The sequence below is a fragment of the Columba livia genome, chromosome 20 (assembly GCF_036013475.1).
Source record: "Columba livia isolate bColLiv1 breed racing homer chromosome 20, bColLiv1.pat.W.v2, whole genome shotgun sequence".
NCBI lineage: Eukaryota > Metazoa > Chordata > Aves > Columbiformes > Columbidae > Columba > Columba livia.
The window spans coordinates 3,385,387-3,406,682 of NC_088621.1; the positions used below are offsets into that span (position 1 = coordinate 3,385,387).

The following is a 21,296-nucleotide window of genomic DNA, read 5'->3' on the forward strand; positions in this document are numbered from 1 at the left end:
AACCCTACCTGTTCCCGAAATCCCACATGGGACGGTTGTGCTGGGCCGCATCCTCGGCAGGACCAGCGTGGTTTGGACCCAGCAGTGGCACAGGGGCAGGACAGAGGATAGAGTCCTTTACTATATTTGAAAGCGCAGCTTTCACTTTGCAAGCAAATTACTGGTTAAATTGCATTTGACAGACTGCAGAGTAATTGCTTTGTGAGCAGCGTTTGAGTTTAGGAGGCAGGTGTGACGGCGTGTTCACCTGACAATTAGGTGTCTCATCCCATCCAAGCAAGTGTCGCACCATTGTATGGTATTGGACACCTAATTAAACAGCAAATTAATATGAATAGGTCCCCCTTCCATGAGCCCAGCCACCTAATTCTGGTACCGCATGAGGTTTATCGTAATGTAAGATAAATTATTTGCTTTTGGGCAACAGGGCATATCTCCTTCCTGCCAAGCACTTGGGCACTTCTGAAGAGGGGCCATCATGCTAGAGAGGGCATGGATCGGGTCTTTCCTTTTCCTTTTCCTTTCCTTTTCCTTTCCTTTTCCTTTCCTTTCCTCTCCTTTCCCCTTCCCTTCAGGCTCTGGTTTCCATGGGAAGGACACTCAGACCTGCAGGGTGGATCAGGACAAGCGATGTGGACACTGTCACTGTGTCCTGGGCTGAGACAGACGGAGAGGGGGCACAGGGCTGGCTGGGGATGGAACCTTTGGCTTTGCTTTGTCTAAAACACACCAGCATCACCAGCTCCGGCTGCCAACAGTTATCACTCGCCGAGACAGAGCTGAGAGGCGGCTGGATGGGAAAGCAGCCATTAAATGCCGCTTGCGTCTCCTGTGCAATCACAGGGCTGGAGTGGCCCCGCTGCCCTGAGCGCTGCACGGCACTCGCAGCCCAAATGAAAGGAAATGGGAAACTGCGACTCCATTATTTCAAAGCAGATTGCACACAAGTTAGTCCGCTGCTGGCGGGAAGAGCCGCAGTCCTCCCGAGCTGAGCCACGACCTGTGTGTGCTTATCTGAGATTGTCTTCTAGTTTAGAAAACCGAACAGAACCAAACCCACTGACTGGGAGAAACTTCCACAAATTTCAGCTTGCGGAAGTCTTTCCACTAATGCTTTTCTCACATGAAAGAGAATTTGGCTGTCTGATATTGTCCCCTGCTGGGCCTACATCGATTTCTTTTTTAAAGATGAAAATATATGATGCAGTGCTCTTGAAAAATTAGGAAAACAAACCAGCCCGGAGCTCAATGTAATGTGTAATTTTAAAAATGCTAACTAAAGACTGTGTGAAAGGGAAGAGAAATATGCAGTTTTTATTACAAGCGAAGATCTGAACGTAGGAACTGGCTTTACTTCCCTGACCCCCTGGGTGGAGGGCGCTGCTTTTCTGGCACTCTCACATGTTAACAAGGTCATCTGCACCCCCGGGAGGAACTCAGCATTTATAACTGGACTTTCTGCAGATTAAAAAAGAGAGAAGAAAGAGAAACTGATTTGCAGTTTCTTTACATAAAAATATATCCAGATTGATTTCCAAAGCACATGTCCCTCGCTATGACTGCGGTCTTCAGTAGTTTGGCTATTAAGAAAGATCAATGTTTATTTTATTTAAGCAGTTCAGCGCCCCTTAAAGAGGAAAATCTAGAAAATAAATAAAGTTCAGCGTCAAATGATCCACGGCAGTGCTATTCTCTGTATTAATAAAACAAAGGGAATAATACAGATGTCCTTGAGAGTAAACGTTTCTTACAGAGATAAGGTGGTGATTAATGGGAAATTTGTTCTTGCTGGAGGTGGCTATCAAGTATAAGTAAATAAATGGTACGGTTCCATTCTTGCAGTCTACATACCATAAATATTATTACTCTGGCAATAGGAAGCTATAATACTGCTGGCCATTCGAAGGTTAAGATTCTGAAAACATCCTTGCCCCTCAGGTTATTCTGTTGATGATGTAATTTACTATGATGCCACAGGAAAAAACAAATGGCATGGCAACCAATCCAATTTAGTTTTAAAATAATTTCCAGAATATAATGTTATTTTCTGATGGTGTCACTGCACCTTGTCAAAATTAGCCAAAGATCTTCACCTCGAGAAATGGAACAGCCTTTATGAAGCTGGATTTTAAACCTGATAAAGGGCTGGAGCAAATAAATACGGGTTATGTCCCTCCTGATGCATTTTAAGGGACCTCCCTATGGGCAGCGGTATGTCCTAGAGCAGCTCATCTCCTCCCTCGGCACTCGCTGGGAAGCAGAACGTTGCTGGGAGGCACCAACCTCCTGCAGTTCTCCTTAGCACTTGCCTGAAGTCACTTGCACAAGAGACAGAGGGTTTCCAAAGCTGCCCTAAGTGGGGAGAGAAAAACACCCTCCCCCACAAAGACATCCAGTCGTCCCCAGAGTTTATTTATGGATTTTGAATTTCACGGTCCAAATATATTAACTAATTTATTGTCAAGAAATATAAATGATGATCGTTTGTTAGCTGCACTACTTGAATAATTGTATCAAAATGTAATAAAGTTATTGAAGGGATTTATTAACCTGATGAAGTAACTCATTAAATCCTTCAAATGTATTAATGAAGGAGGAAATGTGGGCCCTTTTGGTATAATTGGAGATGGGAAATGGTGCAGCTGGGCCAACCTGATAAAAATGATCAGATATCCCAAATCACTTCTATTTAGGTAGTAATTTGGGGCATTTCTATCACTGCTCTGGATTTCTACATTATTTCTCAGTAATAAGATGCCAGGTGAGTTTTGGCTCTTTTCTTTCAGCAGCTTCTTGTGTGAGATGTGGCTGGTGGTTTTCACAAGCAGACCATTCTGCTGCTGGCTGTGCATCCTGACCAGCACCACCAGCCTGGTGCTGGTTTGACCTTGTGCCTTAACAGGACACATTTCTGAAAGTTCCCGTGTAAAACTTGGCTAAAGAACAGAGGGGTGAAACACGGCTGAAGTCAAAGTGTTGGCTGCGCTGCACTAATTCATTTGCACGGCTGGGAATCAGTATGAGCAACCTCTGCTCAGGGAAAAACCAACCAAAACAAAAAGGTGGATGGTAGAGAGAGGGTGCACTGCGAGAGGGAGCTGGGTCAGAGCGCAGCACACCGACAGATTGTCTGAGGATCAGCCCTGGGATCACCTGCTGCATTTCCAGGCAGCTTTCAATGAATGAGCATCCGGTTTAAGCCAGAGGTGATGCCTTTTATAACGTTTTTAAAGGTGAAGGAAACCACTGCATGAGTACAAGCTGCACTTGCCCAGTTCGCAGCATCCAAGAGGTTCCCGTATTCAGGTGGTATTTACTGTAGGAGGTGCTGCTCTACCCCACTTCAGCAGGATGCAGGCTACCGTATGGCTACAGCTGTGCGGCACCTGGGCCATAACAAGAGGGGAGCTCAGGAACAGACAATTATTTCCACTGTTACTTGTGGTGCTGCTGATTTATGGTGGGCTGGAATCAGCAGCGTGAAATGAGGGTTGTTACAGAACTGTTTTTTATGGTCAGGTGGCAGCACGTGTGCGTCTGCTGAGTGATGACATTCACAGGACAGGGACATCTGAGAAACAGAAAACTCAGGTTTCAACCCCCTGTCAAGGAGTTTTTATTAGGAGATAGGAAAACATGCCATTTCTGTCTTCCTGGTACTTCCTGTGCCCTAGGAAAACTGAATCTGTCCTTTGTAGCTTAAATCAATTAGAAGAAGGATGTAGGATGCCTTTTTTGTTCTAAGCACGTATTCTTCATGGTTGCATTCCAGATAAAATGCTGTTCTGTCAGGGATTCTAATCACCTTTCAGCCATTTATGTAAAATACGTGTCTCTGAAAGAGGTAATGAATGCGATATCCCTGAGGCTTGAAGACTGCTGGGATGTGAAGTGCAGCCGTAACGAAGTGAGACATGGGCATTATTCTCAGGCATCAGGCCTCCCACCACCACTGACTCGGCTGCCACATCGTGCGTCTCCGCTATGCAGGAGACAAGGTATAGAATGCGCAAAGTCAAAATAAATTCACCATACAATGCTTTACAATAAGGTCACCTCTGATGTAAGGCTAGTATTTAATGGCCACCAGCTTCATTATAAATCTGTTTTGGTGAGAGTCTGCTCTGCTTAAATTGTGAGTCTTGGGAGAGGTGAAAAGATTGATTTAAAACAGGTCTGTGAGGTGAGCAGGTGGGGAAGAGAAGGGAGCAAATGTGTCATGTCAAATCATGACATTTCAGGTGATCTACACATCACTGCCTGTCTTTTGGACCTCAGCCCCTGCTCTAAATAGCTATTTAAGAGCTTGGAACTGACAGGCAGAGCAGGAGCCAAGACCTGCTGTAGGCTGGGCAGCATCTCCCCTCCCCGGGCGAGTGGGGTCCAAAGGAGAGACAATATGCTGCAAGGACACGCGTCTGCTCCCTCGCCACAACCAGCTGCGTTCGGACCCGGGCTGACACTGCTCCTCGCTAGGGAACGCATCACATGGTGAAGCTGCACTTGTTCTTAGACAAAAGATCGCAAGAAGTAGTATTAATTTAAATATTCAGCCATCTATTCCATTCCCTGCCTGTGCTGGAGTACACGCTGCTTCTGGCCTGTATAGGTTAACTGAAAAGCAAAGTGTTTGCCACCTATATTTCTATTTGTAGAAATGGAATTGAGCAGTTAACCAATGTGCATCGCTTAGAAAATGTGCACTGTATTATGTTTACCTAAAATAGAATGACTGAAATATGCACTTTTTATTAGCACTCCTTAACTGCTGAATAAAATGTAATACAGAGATAAGGGAAGGAGGCACATTACAGGCACAAGACATTCTGAACATGCTGCTCTCATCTAAAGAATCCAACACTTAAATATGTTAATATGATATTATTAGTCTGCTTCTGTGTTTGCTGTTCTGAAAGAGATTAAGTGAGCATGACTTACATAATTTCAAAAAAATTAAACAGAAAATCTACATAATTATCGAAGGCACACGAAAAAGGAAAATGGTAATGGCTTCCAAATGAGAGTACATCTGACAGCCCCCATTTCTTAGCTGAGTCTTGTAAAATTCTGTGTAACAATCTGCTATTTTGAGAAACATTAGCTCTTGTCTCTCCCTTTCACAGTCTGCTAAATAGACTGTATATCTCCTAACCTTGCAGATGACAAAACGCACTCCTCCACCAGAGACAGTCCACACAGCGCTAGATCATTTCAGCCTTTTTGAGTAAATGACACACAACTCTATAACTGCCTGATTAGGCCCATAGATTACCAGATTACATCTATAAATCTTCACCATAGCTACCACTCACTTGGCAGAAATAGTGACGGTTCATGATTTGTTCTCATGTAGAAAACATGCTGTGAAATGCAACCTCAAAGGTCACCGGGATGGCATTTCTTTTTGTGGCCCTTAATAAACTTGCAGCTAATGCAGCAATTACCAAGCCCAATTACCTCTGTGTTGGCTTCAGAGAATTTCTTTTCCCAGGTCTGGATAGTTAGATAGCACTCCCTTCCGTTAAAAAATGAGGTAGATTCAGCTATTTGGACAATTGTTGGCCATTTCTGAACAAGGCTATTTGGGCAATAAGGGCCGGTCTGAGTGAAGACGTTGTGCCAACTGAACTCGAATGGGGTATTTAAGCAGTAAGAAAATGATTTGTGCAAAAAAGGGGCATGGGCACTCTTATTTCAATGCTAGTTTTATTTAAAATAACCTGTTTCTGTTCCACCTCAGCTAAAACCAAATAAACTGAAATGGAAAGCATTGTCCAGCTTTTTATATGCATATATTTCCCAGCAGTTTTGCATATATATGCATATAAAAAATACAAGTTACTATATCTGATGCAGTTCTTGAGCTTGTGAGCTGTAGTCACATACTCAGCATTTATTTTAACATAGAGTTTGGAGACATTGTACAGACTAATACAGTTCCTTTGTTCGCTAACAGAGGGTTTTGACAAGCTACATAGCTTTTGTTATAACCACATGTATATTATAGCTGCTAAGTGCTAACTTCTGAGTTGTGCCATTTAGAAAAGCTAGAAAAGGAACTGGTGTAATCTACTTGTTTGGCAACAGCCCAGCCCTGATACGTGCTCTTCAAATCACAACATGTTTGACTGAAATGAAGCCAATGGAATAATTCTTTACAAAGGAAAAGAGCTAAACTGTAATATGTTCGAAGTGGCTGTATCATTATTCCGAGTTCCAGCTCTTTGTTCAGTTACAACAGAAGACAGCTACATTTTGATACCAAGCCTATGGGTGTTATTATCCCGTTTCCCTGCTCTTCATTCTGCTTTCCTTGGAGGGAATAATTGCTAGGGCTGCTTTCAAGAGCTGAACTATAGGTTCCTGATGTGCACCTGCCATTCAGAGCACAATGGCATTTAACGGTGGTCCCTGTTTGCTTTGCCCCTCCAAAGTTTTGCTTCCAGAACAGTAGGATTTTGTCTGGTTTGTTTCATCTTTGACAAGGTCACTTTCCTGTTCATTTTATTTATACGTAATTGGCGTTTAAAACCATGCCTGCTGATTTTAGATGCGTTTCAGCTCTCACCAAAATTGCTCTAGGTAATCCCGCTTTTATGAAGTAGCCAAAAGGAAATTCCTCATTTGCAGATAGCCCAAAATTCCACCTTGTTTCCATTTGCACAGCTATTACCGTGAACAACAACAACTATGACCCTGGATCTTATTTAGTATTGTCTTTAGATTTCCGATTGTTGGAAAAGACGTGTAGGTATCTCCTTTTTGTCCAAGAGAACTTGCACCACGTACACCAAAATATCCTATTTGTAGTGACCCTTCAGGCGTGCTACAAGAATATTTGCTTGGGAAGGATAGTGGTAATTATTGAGTATAGGCCAGGCAGTGCAGGAGGACAGAGATGATGTGTTTGAAGGTATCTGGCTGTGTTACTGGTTGAAAGGTTCTCTTATTGCTGCTCACATTAGCTGTATTTCTGGCTTTGTGTTAGGGTGTCTGGGGCTTTAGATCAGCATCTTGTGTAAAATGATGTAAATAAAATCATGTAAACATAAAGAAACACTTATGAGGAGCTAATAGAATAATTACATTAATGAAATGTATAAACCTGAGAGGAAACGCGGTATTCAAAGTCAGCTGATTGTGCATAAGAACTGCCAGCTTTAGGGAGGGAGGTAATGCATTATATGTGAGAGGAAACTTCTTGATGAGTGTAAAACTGCTTTGGTAGATTAAACTCTGTCAATAAAAATGTTCCAAGAAGAGATAAGACTGTGATAATCTGTAATAGGGTTGGAATAATACTCTTGCTCACCCACAATTCAGCCCGAATTCTAATGATTGTCTGATATGTCCCACAGTCTTGCAATTAATCCATCATTGTCACAAGAAATTAAACTTCTAAGATTAACTAATCTTCTTACAGCAGGTAATTTCAGGAAGATAATTCATGCACACAGCATATTTTACTAGTATTTAGTGATCAGTGTTACTACTACAGATCATTTAAACATATTAACAAATACAATAAAATAAACCAGCCTTTTCTGATCTCTGTAATTTTTATGGTCTACCTCTGGATTTCCATCCATCTCAACACTAGTATTTAAGGATATATGTAAGCTTAGCCAAGTTTTCACATTCCAGCTTCACAATACAGAAAAATATTCAATTATTGTGTTTCATATGTTAAAAACTCCATCAGTCTTGCCAAAATAAATGGAAATAGCCATTTTTGTGCATGGCATTTAAGAGAGCTGTACATTGGTGCCCTCTACACTCACTCCAGAGAACTGCATTGCTATAGTTTTTCTGGCTTAAAATAAACTTTATATGTGATAGATGTAAATAATTAAGCAGTATTTCAGGAGCTTAATGAAATAAATGGACCATTGCAATGATAAAGAGTCACAGTTTGATTTTAAAATAGCAGAAAATGATGTTTTCCCTGAGTAGAAGTGTCATTGATTCAGCATTATTACCATCACCAAAAGTGGCATCTTCCCTCAAAAGAAGTGTCCTCCTTTCTAATAATACCTTATTCCTGTTAAAGTTATTTTATTTAAAAATCGACAGACTCAGGAATCTACTTTTAAAAAAGAAATAGGTAAACCATATTTTTTAAGCTTCAGGCCTGCACCAGGAGCAAGAGCTCAGCACAGAGGTGCTGCCTTGGCCAGCAAACCCTGCAAAGGAAAAGCTGCCACTGACTGCCCGGCTGTAGGACACCAGTGACATAAAGAGAGAGGATGAGACTGTAAGCGTTCAGGAGGGCAGATTAGAAAGCAGAAATTAAAAGTGACTTACAGTTGAAGCAACACATGTGGACTTGACTTCAAACTGCCCTGCAGTGGCTGTAACTTACTGCTGAGAACTCAGGTGCTGAGGGCCTAAAAATAACAAACACCATGTGTGAGATATTAAGACCAAAAAATGCATGTTTTTAACAAGACCCAACAGCTGATGGAGATGAATCAAATGATCAGTCAAGCAATGAGGGGCAAAAGAACCCCAACTATCCATTTTACCAGCAAGTCCCCTCTATACTCCATATACTTCATGCTATAGAACAGACCCAAATATGTTGTCTAGCCTTCTCGTCATCTTGTATGACAGCAGGATTACACCACACATAACGGTAAGATGCACTCGCTACTGTATTCTGACACCTTTAAAAGTGATGTTTGTTGTTGGAAAGCCATGCAGAGGCATAAGTGTTACATGAGGAGCCTAAATGGAGCCCCACTGTTTCTTTGTGCACTCTCCCAGCTAACTGCACAGCTGACAGACAGCACTATTAAGCAGTCATTAGCACTGCGTCTGAAAGCTTGGCTTCTGCTGATAATAACAGGCTATTCAATATTTTGAGCCTTTGTAAGAAAGAGGGCACCTAAATGAGAATAATGAGGTCATTCTCTGACATGCCTGAGGATATGAAACCATGGGCAACTTTTTAGTCCGTTTGATATGTGAACACATTACATTCGACTGTGACAAATTATTTCTAGCCTTCAAAAAAGCTTCTTCCATTAAATCATACAACATCAGCGCCAAGTGGTAATCAAAACACTGTAAAGCACAACCTTCAAAATAATTCTGTGTAACCCAATCACAAAGAAAACATATATATGGACAGATAAGTGGAGGAAGGGGTTGAGATAGTGTCAGAAAACTAGCAAATTTTAAGAGCTAGCAAAGTTTAAAATGTTTTTATGATAAAAAGATTTCTTCCGATTCCATATAATGTTTTCTTTTGCCGAATGAGATGCATGGATTCAATGATCCTTGTGGGTCCCTTCCAACTCAGGACATTCTATGAAACTGAAATCTTAATTTTAGACTTGCTTCTTGCTTAGAGCACTTGCTGTTTTTCCTAAAACTGGCTCACTTTCCTTGGCAAATGGGCCAAAATGTTACAGAAGGTTTTGCACCGTGGGGCTATTTTGAGATTCTGCATGCAGCCGAGCAGCCTGGGTGTTGCGTGGGGCTGTGCTGGGTATCCACTGCACATCAGAGTCTCTTAGGTAGCACGTTGTTCCCACCTGGATTAGCCACGAGTGAATGCCACAATTTACACAGGTCTAGGGATTAAGACCATTTAGTTTGTTGCTCAGTTTAGTGGTTTAACACTCACAAACTGTGCAACAGCAGTAGGAAAAGTCTCCCTTTTTTCTGCTTGTTCTCCAAGGTCGCTTCCTCTGTTTCTGCCTACAGAGGTCCTGCTTCGTGTTGCTTTTAGTGGTGTCCTATGCATGTAGTTAAGGGAGATCTGCTTAATGCAACTTACTTCTTTGTATTTAGCTTTAGCTCCTGTTTTTATGTAGTGTTAGAGCCTAAAGGCACAAGCATAGCTGCGGAGAACCCGGTGCTGAGCTTAGTGAGCCCCAGGCACCCACAGCTGGTTGAATTCAGGGAGTGTGGGACTTGCTCAGGATGTTGTCTGTGCTGGGAAGACCTTGCCCTTAACCGGCTCCTGCAGTGTCACCTTCACACGGCTGGAGAAAGGGGGAGGTCACGGTGTCGGTTGCTCGGGAACCACCATAAACCTCCAGTTCATAAAGGCGTGAAGGGAAAGAGAGCGGTTGTGTAAGCCAGGGCAGGTAAAGGCACCTTGCTCTGAGACCTCCGCTCGCTGACGGGCAGTTTCTCCCTGAACCCACACATGGGTTACCCTAGAGCGAAAAAGACTGGCAAGTTTGCTTCTCTTCCAGTTTCTCTCTTTTTAATTTCAATTTTCTTAGTCTTACTCTTTTTTTTACATGGGATTAACTCGGTGGTTCCATTTAGATTATAAGGAAAGGTTTTATTCAAATCATTCAGGGACTTTACAGGCTGAGTGTGTTAAACTTTTTTACTTCATCTGGCACCCAAGCTTATTAAAAAATTTTTAAATTAGAAAAGACTAATGAGTTATTGGCCTTTTTTAGTGGATTCTTTGAAGATTAAGCCTCTCCAATATTATAATTGGAGTAATATGCACATGCCCTGCCTGAAATGTAATTACAGAGAATAGCATGTAGTGTTTGTTTTGTAATCTTAATGTTTCATTAGGTGTTTGCTAGTTATGAATTATCTATCAGCTCACACATAACAGTTAATTCTGATTAGCACTATTCCTGAATCACTGACAAATCCACCCTGAATTTGAACAAAACACCGACCTGGAAGAATGGGAAGGTAGGAAAAATGGACTGCTTCCTGGGATCTTTGTGGTACATAAAATAAAGCTTTTTAAAATTGAACCATATAGGAATAGACTAGAGATTTAATATACAATGGTTATTCATTAGCAGAAAGGCTAGAAAAGAAAAAATGGTTTCTCAGTCACAGAATCCCAGAATGTCAGGGATTGGAAGGGACCTCGAAAGCTCACCCAGTGCAATCCCCCCATGGAGCAGGAACACCCAGATGAGGTTACACAGGAAGGTGTCCAGGCGGGTTGGAATGTCTGCAGAGAAGGAGACTCCACAATCCCCTGGGCAGCCTGGGCCAGGCTCTGCCACCCTTAGTGGGAAGAAGTTTCTTCTCATATTTAAGTGGAACCTTTTGTGTTCCAGTTTGATCCCATTACCCCTTGTCCTATCATTGGCTGTCAGTTCCATCAGTTTCCCAGGGATGGAGGTGAGGGTGACCAGTCTATAGTTACCCGGGTCCTCCTTCGTGCCCACAAGAGGTGGGATGGAAGAACCCTCCGCATTGGCCAACTCAGCCCCCTTGGACTTCTGAGGGGGCAAAACCAGGCTCTGAGAACTGTACCCGGAGTATTTTAACGCACCTTTATCGTAGTCATGATTTATACCTTGGGCAGTCTTATTTTCCAAGCTGGAAAACTAGTTCTGCTCTTCATTAAATTAATTGCACAAGACATGGTGTTTAAATAGAACATATATTCATTAAAGACTGTAAAATCTGTGAAGTTCTATTAAAAGCTAACAGATAATTCAGACGGTGTAATTGCATGAGGCAAGTCTGGATTTCCAACATCAAGAGGTGGCTTAAGCTTTGCTTGTATCTTAGACATATTTCTTCATTATGCACTGGATTAACCTGCTAGTGTATTTGCTAGAAGGAATTAAGGATGGCAACAGTTCTCATCAAAACAACCCCAATGCCAACTTGCAACCACGTTAGGATGCTGCTGTCCATAAGAGGTAATTGTGAAGAGAATCTGACAATCAGAAGGTTTAAGCTATGACTTTTTCAAATGATTTTAATATAACATCTATTTGCCTTTCTAAAACAAGGAATTTTTAATAATTGTTGTATTTCTTTTTCTCCTCTCCAGTGTTCATAATGGCTTCTGGGCTTTTGGTTTACCCTTTTGGTTTCAACTCTGCTACTGTGAAGAGATTCTGTGAGAACTCAGACATCTACTATGCAGGAGACTGCCAGATTGGCTGGGGGTACATGCTGGCAATTGTTGGGGTCATGTTGTCTGTCTTTTTACCATTCTTTGCAAAATATGCACCAAAAGAGCACATATCTCCAACTCCAATACCTACTATTTTATAGTATTTTATTACTGTTTAAGAACAGAACATTCCTGTCTACAGGCAATGGGCAGAAATTATTCTAGCACTTCCATTTAGCTGTATTGCTAAAGAGAGCAAAGGAGATGGGGAAGAGAAGGTCAGATTCACAAAGACCAGAAGTGCATTGATAGTCTTCCGTAAGTACGAGCAGCGAACACTCTGGAATTGAAATAAGATTAATCAGCAGCCTTTTTACTGCTCTAAACATATAGTGGCATAATGCCTTAGGAAAACAAAAATCTGTTTATCCTCAAAACATCTGTCTACCTCCCAGTTTCTTTTGTGTCTCAAAATCTTAAGTCTTTTAAAAGCTTCAATTCACTTTTTATATATTATTAAATGTCAAAACTTCTATGAACCCAATAATTTTAAAACCAATAATGATATTTTGGTACAATTATTTTGATTAGTGAGAAAAGCACCTACCAGTAGCCACGGCCTAAAATTAAGCCGGATATCTAAAAAGAATTGTATACAAGAAAGAAGTTTCTTTTTAATCTGTATGTATTAGTAGTACCTGCATATTCATCAGTGGGCCTACATTGCCTCTGCTGTTAGTTTTATCTGCCACGTATTGGAAAAAGCTCTTCCTGTTGTCCTTGACCCCTCTCGCCAGGTTTAATTAAAGCTAAGGAGGCCTTAGCTTTCCTAGTTGCCTCCCTACACCCTCTGACAACAGCCTTAGATTCTCCCCAAGTGGCCAGCCCCCCCTTCCATGACCTATAAACTCTCCTCTTCCACTTGAGCATCCCCAGCAGTTCCCTGTTTAACCACACAGGTCTCCTGGCTCCCTTCCTTGACTTCCTACGTGTCAGGATGCTCTGATCTTGTGCCCGGTAGAAACAGTCCCTGAACACTAACCAACTATCTTGGGCCCCTTTACCCTCAAGCAGCCTTGCCCATGGCATTTCCCCCAGCAATTGCCTGAAAAGGCCAAAGTTTGCCCTGCTGAAATCCAGGGTTGCAATTGTGCTTGCTATCCTGTTCCTGCCACATGCGATCCTGAACTCCACCATCTCATGGTCGCTGCAACCAAGGCAGCCCTCAACCTTTACCGCTTCAACTAGGCCTTCCCTGTTAGTGAGGATGAGGTCCAGCAGTGCACCTCTTCTAGTCAGCTCCTCCACCCTTTGCATCAGAAAGTTATTGTCAAGGCACTGGAGGAACCTCCTAGACTGTGGCTGGCCGAGCAGTCCTTCCAACAGACATCAGGGAAGTTAAAATCCCCCACCACAACCAGGGCCTGTGATTGTGAGGCTGCTCTCAGCTGTCTGTAGAGGCCTCATCAACTTCTTCACCCTGATCTGGTGGCCTGTAATAGACACCCACAACAGTATCACACTTGCCAGCCTGCCCCTTAATGTTCACCCATAGACTCTCAACTTGATCCTCATCCGTGCCTGGACAATACTCAATACATTGTAGTTGCTCTCTCACATAAAGAGCAACTCCACCAGCACGCCTGGCTGGCCTGTCTTTCCTGACAAGGACACAGCCATCCATGCCCACATTCCAGTCCTGTGTGCTGTCCCACCCATTATTAAAGAGCCCATTATTATTAAAAAAAAAAAAGTGAGGAGAAATGCTACTGGACAAGACTAATAAAAATAATCTGATGCTGCATCAGAATTAGCAAATGGCCATAGTTCATGGGTTTGTATGTGAAATTTGTGAAGTCTGATTTCCACAATAGCACTGAATTCATTACTATCAAGCATTGACATAAGTGCACTTGATTGCCTTAAGCAAAAGAAACATTGGGTTCTAATCTCACCCCACTGTTACGTTTTTCATTTGAAATAAAAATTGAATTATAATTCTATTATCTTTTATTTTCTATTATTTATTTTAAAAGAAAGAATCACATAGATTTTATTTAATTCATAACTGTACTTCTTAGTTTTGTATTTTGGCACAAACCAAGTGGTCAAATTTATTATTCTTCACTTAGCTGAGTCCAACTGATTCCTGATTGCTTTTTTTAATGGAAGTTGTACATGAAGGGACAGACAGAGACACGTTGAAGACGTGTAAGAAAACACAAACAGATAGAACAATCACTGTGTTATTTTAATAAATGTCAAAGACTTCTGCAGTCTTGTTTACATTCCTCACCCTTCTAAACTTCAAAGGAACATTGCATTGTTTTCTGAAATAATTGTCCGTTGTTACATTTTCATGCATTCTAAAAGCAAATTCTACACGTAAACATGGCAAGTTCCATTACTAACCTTTGAAAATACAGATTTCAATATAGAGTTAAGTACACTGAGGAAGAGAGCCCATGTTATGCATTTTTGCTAACAGTGACTAAGGAATTAAATCTTCCAAATATTTAAGAAAATAGATGGAAGGAATACCTCTGAAGTAAGAAGAATATATTTAAGTCACTTCTGTAGAATAATACACTTCTCAGTAACGTCTTCTACTTTTTTCTTTTATGAACGGCTGAAATTGATCATTTTCATAAGAGTCAGAAAAGTGAGGAATAACAAGCAACATGCAAAAAGAAAATCATCATTGCCAAGCAGAGAGACAGAGATGCAGGCTTTTCTTTCCTAACCAACCTGTGCCTTTACACTAGAACCATTATACAAGACAGGATCAATATAATTAAAGAAAACAAAACAAGCAACAACTGAAAAATGTTGAGTAATGTGTATAAACTGTATTATGTAGGGTTTTTTCTGTTATGTGTAACGTTTACGACTGTTCACTTAATGTTTCACTAGAAAAAGTGATTTGTTAGTGTAAAGTAGAAAACATTTTTTGCAAAGATCTAAACACTTACTGAAAGTAAAATTATTTTAGATTTTTATTAACAGCCATAACATACCTAGTAGATACAAATAAACCTATTCCTGTCATTACTCGTTAACGTAACTTTCACATGTGCAGAACTGGAACCATCAGTCATTCAGCTGAAATCAGTAGAGCTACAACATTTGTGTGGTGGTGACAACACGCACAGATGCTTGCAGGTCTGGTCCCATAGTTCAAGCTTCTTTTGTAGTTTTAAATTACTGTTACAATGGAGTCTTACAATATACAATACTGCCGCACCAAATCCTTTTCTTTGTAAAAGTCAGCTTCTGTTGGGAACATCATCAGGCTCTACACCCTGTAATATTCTGCACCTTTTATGAGCTAAGCTAATCCTTCCATTTGGAACTTTCTTTAATATTTTATAATATATAAGGGAAATCAAATATATGTATATGACCTCTACAACTGGATAGGCAAGACTGTCCTTGAATCCACGCTCAGAACCAGCTTAGCACAGAAAGCAAAGACAATAACGCAAGTGGTTCTTCAAACAGTTAGTAAAGCATTTACTTTAGGTCCCCGCCTGGAACATGAAGGGAGGTGTTGCTAACAATCCATGTGCTAACACTGACAGATCACTTTTTTAAAATATAAAGACTGTCTGCGCATTAAACTGTGTAAACGCGTTTTCCTGTTACAAGTCAAACGATTTACTGGACCAGGTTCAAGTTTTATTCTAAATATATAATTTTTTAAGTGTAACTAAAAGCTGTATTTTCCATTAATGTGTTTCTGCGTTGACTAGCTGGCTCCTTTTTAGAATATTAACTGTTTTCTGTATTTGACTTGTTGGATACAATATTTCAATTATTTTAAATGTGAAGTTTCCAATTGCCAACACTGTATAATAAAACTGAAAAAAAGAATCATACTGTTTACTATTTTCTTGACATCTCTTTTGTTTTACAATTCCCAACAGGTCTGGTACAAAGCTATTGAAGTAGGGGAACTAGCTAAGAGGAAAAGGAAATAGAAACAGCAGGAAAAATCTCTGCAAGTTAATGTTTGAAAGCAAAGACATAAACACGTACTTGGTCCATCCCTCATGAAAGATGCGTCTATGGCAAAGGCAAGGAAGTTCTGTGTTCAAATAATTATTTCCCTCCAGCTTCCTCTGTGTCCTTGGGCAATCCTGCTATAGCTTCAGGGTCTGTTGCTATTTTATACAGGTGTTATACTGATTATTTTTAAAAACCATGAATCTGATAACATATCAACGGGAACCATATGAGCACCTAATATACACAGCTGCATCCTGTGAAATCTTTCTGTAGTGTCTATAATGTTCATTTCAATAAAAGCCCTTACACATGTTCTTGTAAACCAGAAAAGGAAAGGGAACCTGTTAGTTGGAACTGAAGTGGAATAAAGCCAACTTTCTACCAAAGAGCAATTTTAATGCAATACGCAGAGCCAAACAGAACTCTGATGTTCGTTAGCTAGTAAATTTTGACCACGTACTCCTCAAAATAACTATACAGTCAACATTTTGAAATAGGTATTGAAGGAAGCAATGGCAATCTGCATTAGTATTGATGATCTACTAAGTAATGAAACCCTGTTATTGCATATTTAACTGGGAAAGATAAACTATGAAAAGTAACAGTAGAAACAAAACATTGTAACTAGCATTTGTTAGAAAACACGGCATAGTGATATTTTCAGTTATTTAATCAGATTTTCAGTATTAGCTTGGTTAAATGCTTTAGGATGTCCAGCCTTTATGGGTAACGAGAAGTGAAAACCTGTTTTGGACAGCCATTTTGACTATTAAATTTCATTCACTGTTTTTACAAATGCTGTCATCTCAATATCTGCGATTCTAACAAATTCTTGGAAAGTGTTTTGTTCTTGAATAGTTGCTGGTCTTACAGAGACACACTTGAAAATATTCTTTTTTGCATCACAGTTTCCCATGCACCTGTGCACTCGGCCTCTAATTAGTCTTGGAAGCTCCCGATCCTTCAGCGAAAGCATGATAAAAAACAAAATTACACACCTTTGTAACATAAAAGCTTTCAAAAGGTCCAGTTGTTATATATTAGTGGATTTCTGAGGACTACCTCAAACGTGGAAGGAATTTACATCAGCTTTTTTGCTATTATCAGTTACTTCGAAGCTGAACAGAAAGTCCCACCTTTTTTGCTGAAACAGAAGTCTGAGGATGCCTAAATAATGACCGGATTATTGCTCTAGACCAGTTTGTGAACAACACAGTATGAGTATCCATCTTTCTTTCTACATAGTAATGTTTTGTTTTATCAGAACGACATATGACCTAGCTGGCTGAGGTCATTGCTGGACCACTCTCCATCATCTTTGCCAAGTCCTGGGAACCGGGAGAGGTGCCTGAGGACTGGAGGAAAGCAAATGTCACTCCAGTCTTCAAAAAGGGCAGGAAGGAGGACCTGGGCAACTATAGACCGGTCAGCCTCACCTCCATCCCTGGGAAACTGATGGAAGGACTTCTCCTTGGTGCCATCTCAAGGCATATGAGGGATAACAGGGTCATTGGGGCAGTCAACACGGCTTCACCAAGGGGAAGTCGTGCTTGACCAACCTCATTGACTTTTATGAGGACATAACAAGATGGATGGATGATGGCAGAGCAGTGGACATGATCTACCTTGACTTGAGTAAGGCATTTGACACAGTCTCCCACAGCATCCTCACAGCTAAACTGAGGGAGTGCAAACCCCAGGTTCTAGTATATACTCTGGAGACATTCAAAACCCGCCTGGACGCCTTCCTGTGTAACCTCACCTGGGTGTTCCTGCCCTGGCAGGGGGATTGGACTGGATCATCTTTTAAGGTCCCTTCCAATCCCTGACATTCTGTGATTCTGTGATATTATTAGCTTTAAAAAAGAGATGATAGCTAGTGGTGCCTGTGTTATGTATGGACACAGAATACTTACAATTTCATAAAATACACAAGGCAGAGTCTCCTTTCCATCTCTCAGAAGAAAATTCTTTGCCCCATATGCTCCAGGTGTGACTGCAGAATCAAGGGTGCCTGTACCATTTCGCAAAAATAAATCATGATGTAAACATCAGAGCAGTACTAACTATAATATACCAAGATACCATGGCGACTTTTACTACACAAAAGCACTACAATATGTCAAGTCAGCATCAGCTTTCTGTGGGAACTTGTGCTGGCAGCACTGGAAGTTCCAATACAAATTACGGGCTTTACATAGTCATCGAATAGTAACATTGTACGTGATGTCTGTCTAAACTGAGCGACCAAGTGTGGTTTTCATAACCATCACTGTAAATGGGTTATTCCCTTGTTAAGCAGAGCACAACACAATTCTCTAAGTTTTATTGATCTTCACACACAAATCAACCTCAAATATTTGCAACCTTGTCAAAATAGTTTCCTGAGATGCCATTACATTGTATATTCTTATTCACCTTGATTTAAAGTTTAGTCATTTCAGTCTTTTGTCATGTTCATTTCTCAGATAACGTCAATTAAATTCAAAGTGAAACACACTAAAGGTCATCTGTGTTCAGAAGTATTCCAGACTTGAATTTATTCCCAGATTAACTGCATTAAAAATTACTGCAAAACTGTACCTCCCTACAGAAGTTCCTTTTTAATAGGAAAATGTATTGCAACACATACTAAAAACAATAAAAGAAACAGGATAGAAAGAGCTTAAATGCTGAAGGATAACTGTATTAGTAATTTTGTAGCTACTCTAGTCATATTCAATAGCTGAATGGATCTTCCAGCAGGAAAATTAGGTGGTGCTCATGCCTGTATTCTGTGTGTTTAAGTATTTCAGCAGTTGTTCCCACAGTTAATAACATTTTCTTTTGGATGTTGTCCTACCATTGTTATCAGTCACAGCACAATCTACCATGCTTACCTAAAACTTCAAATAATAGTGCAGTTTTATAAGTGTATTGACTCCAGTGCCTCATGCTTTCAATGACTGCAGATATGATTCGCAAAGAATTCTTTTTTTCTTTAATTTTTAATTGAGATGAAACTTCCTTTCAGAGGAAGATGAAAATTCAAGTTAGAGATACACACGCCATTTTAAAAGGCACACAGACATTTATATGTTATGATATCCTATACTTACATTAAAATTAGAGTACTTGTTCAGACTATAAAAACAACTCCCTGCCAATTTATACGATCTTGCTGAGTACTGCGGATTATTACAGTATGGAAATCTCATTTCTAAATTCTCAGAAACTTAAGGGTTTACAAAGACAGCGAGGACTAATGAAAGCCTCATCTTTCCACAATTTTATTTTTCCTTACAGTTTTCTGCATTGTATCTTCATATTAACTCTCTCCATAAGTTTACCTGACTTCTGTCTTCTGGAAAATACATTTTTTCATTCATTTTATTTTGCTGAATATTGTGGCTAAACTTGTATGCTGGACTTTTTGAAACAGTGTTAGGTTTCACTGGCCATTGTCCTTTAGATTTATATGTTTGGTTTGTTTCTGGTTTGATATACTGAGATGAATTATGGTTATCGGGGGTTTTTTGCTGCTGTACGGTTTTCAGACTATTTGAAAGGTTCTCAAACTTTCGAATAAATCCACTATCAGATCTTGAATCTGTTGTGTTACTTAAAGGAGTATACTCATTTCTGTTCCAAACTTTCATACTGGGAGTCTTCTCTTCTGCCCTGTAGTACAACATAAGACGCAGGTCAGTATTACAATATCTATTCTGAATACTCAGATATGTAACTGAAGTATGTAAAAGCAACCTATGTATTGTTAGTATAGCTTTAAAAATATCTGTTAAATATTCAGACTACTCTGTGCTTTTGTAAACCAAGGAGAAGTTTACAGATTCAGAAGCCTAGGGCTGGCAGGAACATTTCCAGCAATGTTTTAATTGTCCTTTTTTTCTTTCCTCCTATTCCTTTCCAATGGCAAAAGGAGTGTGAATGTGTCAATCAAGTTCCTTCAAAGGCAAAATGGAATGGAGGGGGAAGGATGGGAACGAGGAAGTGGGCAAAGCTTCAAGTAAAGGCAAATCTCAAACTACATCGTAAGGCTGAATTTTAGGCCTGATAATAAAGCTGGATTTTAGGTCTAGTTAATGGGCCTCATTAGGTACACTAGAAAGGTAATTCATTTCAGTGGGTTTTGGCTCAAAAGCACTACAGTAAAAACCTGAGAATTAAAAGGGTCTCTCTGAATGTTACAAGAATATAGATTAATGTAAGATATATTTTCACTTAAATTTAGTTAAGGAAGAATAATAAAAATTAAAGATTTCACCAACCTGCAAGCATAGAAGTTTTTTCCAGCATTTGCTAAATTAGCCTTTGATGCATTTGGTGGTTTCATAAGGGAAAGAGCCATCTGATGTTCTGTTCGGCTTTCAAACAGAAGTTTAAAGTATCAGTGACAGAGTAGCAGCTTTATTGTAAGCCAAACAGATGGATCACAGTTTATGAAACAATTAACATTTAAATAAAAATCAATAAGCAACAAATAATCTGCTTTTACATACCCACTGTTTGCTCCTTCCTGTGGTCCAGCCACTTCTGGGTTTGCAGTTCCCCAGCCTAATTCTCAAAAGACAAAGGACTGAATATGGATACAAACTGAAAAGACTGACAGGTATTAGGTCTGCTTAGGGCTTCTGCTCGTTATCTGCTTAATGTTCCACAAATAGCGATGAGAAGTCAAAAATAAAAGGAATGGGATCCTTTGATATGTGTAATTACAAGGCAACTACTAACTAGTAGGTTGCTCCTCTAGAAAATGGTTTAGTTACAGACATTAGACTTATTAGCACAGAGGCTTTTACTTTGAATACACTTTTTCACTTTATTGTAAGTAAAACAAACAAAGTACTAAAGGCAGAATTCTTTCTGAGCACAATTTGAAGAACAGAAGTTCTCTTCTGAATTACAAGAAAGACATCTTATAAATGTTTCTTCTTGTAACACAGGACTTGAATGTTGATTGAGATCAACTGAAAACAAAAGGTCAGAGTTTCAAGAGACTCTATTTAAATGCCAGTGCTACTTCATTCTCTAACACACAAAGAGTCAAACTCCCTCTAGGCACAAAGTATAAAAAGCTCAATTATATTGAGGAGAAAGAAATTTCCTGGAGGACAATTTTTACACAATGAGCTTTTCAGAAATAAACATAATGGATGCATATAGGTCTTGATAAAGACCATGTCGAATTTAATAGAATACAATCATAAAGGCCATACAAAAAATAAAATGTATCTTATTTACCAAATGATGTGGGAGAAAAGTCGTAAGCATGAGTCCCAGAACTGGTACCTGGCTCATTTTTAATTGGATTTGAAGTGAGGGGCTGTCTAGTTCTTTTTTTCTGATTGAACAGAGGCACAGGCAGACAACCTAAAATTAAGATTGAAATAATAATACTATAGCAATAGGATACACAATCTACATGTAACATATGTAAATA

At 40.0% G+C, this 21,296-nt stretch overlaps 2 protein-coding genes across 6 annotated transcripts in view; one reads left to right on the top strand and one right to left on the bottom strand.

The window, feature by feature from the left end:
- The window catches only part of ASPA (aspartoacylase), a 75,679-nt gene that overhangs the window by 43,071 nt on the left and 11,312 nt on the right, over nucleotides 1-21,296 (top strand). The gene's annotated exons all lie outside the window — the stretch shown is intronic.
- SPATA22 (spermatogenesis associated 22) overlaps nucleotides 1-21,296 on the bottom strand; it is a 57,101-nt gene that overhangs the window by 34,085 nt on the left and 1,720 nt on the right. For 2 of the 5 annotated variants that reach the window (XM_065036387.1, XM_065036388.1), the window contains 7 exons: nucleotides 21,098-21,226; nucleotides 20,356-20,416; nucleotides 20,125-20,220; nucleotides 19,186-19,516; nucleotides 18,736-18,862; nucleotides 17,773-17,870; nucleotides 13,923-16,817 (listed from right to left, as the gene is read on the bottom strand). In XM_065036387.1, the coding sequence (XP_064892459.1) occupies nucleotides 16,626-16,817; nucleotides 17,773-17,870; nucleotides 18,736-18,862; nucleotides 19,186-19,516; nucleotides 20,125-20,220; nucleotides 20,356-20,416; nucleotides 21,098-21,226 (1,034 nt within the window). In that variant the 3' untranslated portion in view covers nucleotides 13,923-16,625. Of the gene's footprint in view, nucleotides 1-1,288; nucleotides 1,459-8,304; nucleotides 8,388-13,922; nucleotides 16,818-17,772; nucleotides 17,871-18,735; nucleotides 18,863-19,185; nucleotides 19,517-20,124; nucleotides 20,221-20,355; nucleotides 20,417-21,097; nucleotides 21,227-21,296 lie in introns of those variants that run through there. The other 3 variants (XM_065036391.1, XM_065036390.1, XM_065036389.1) reach the window with 3 other exon arrangements.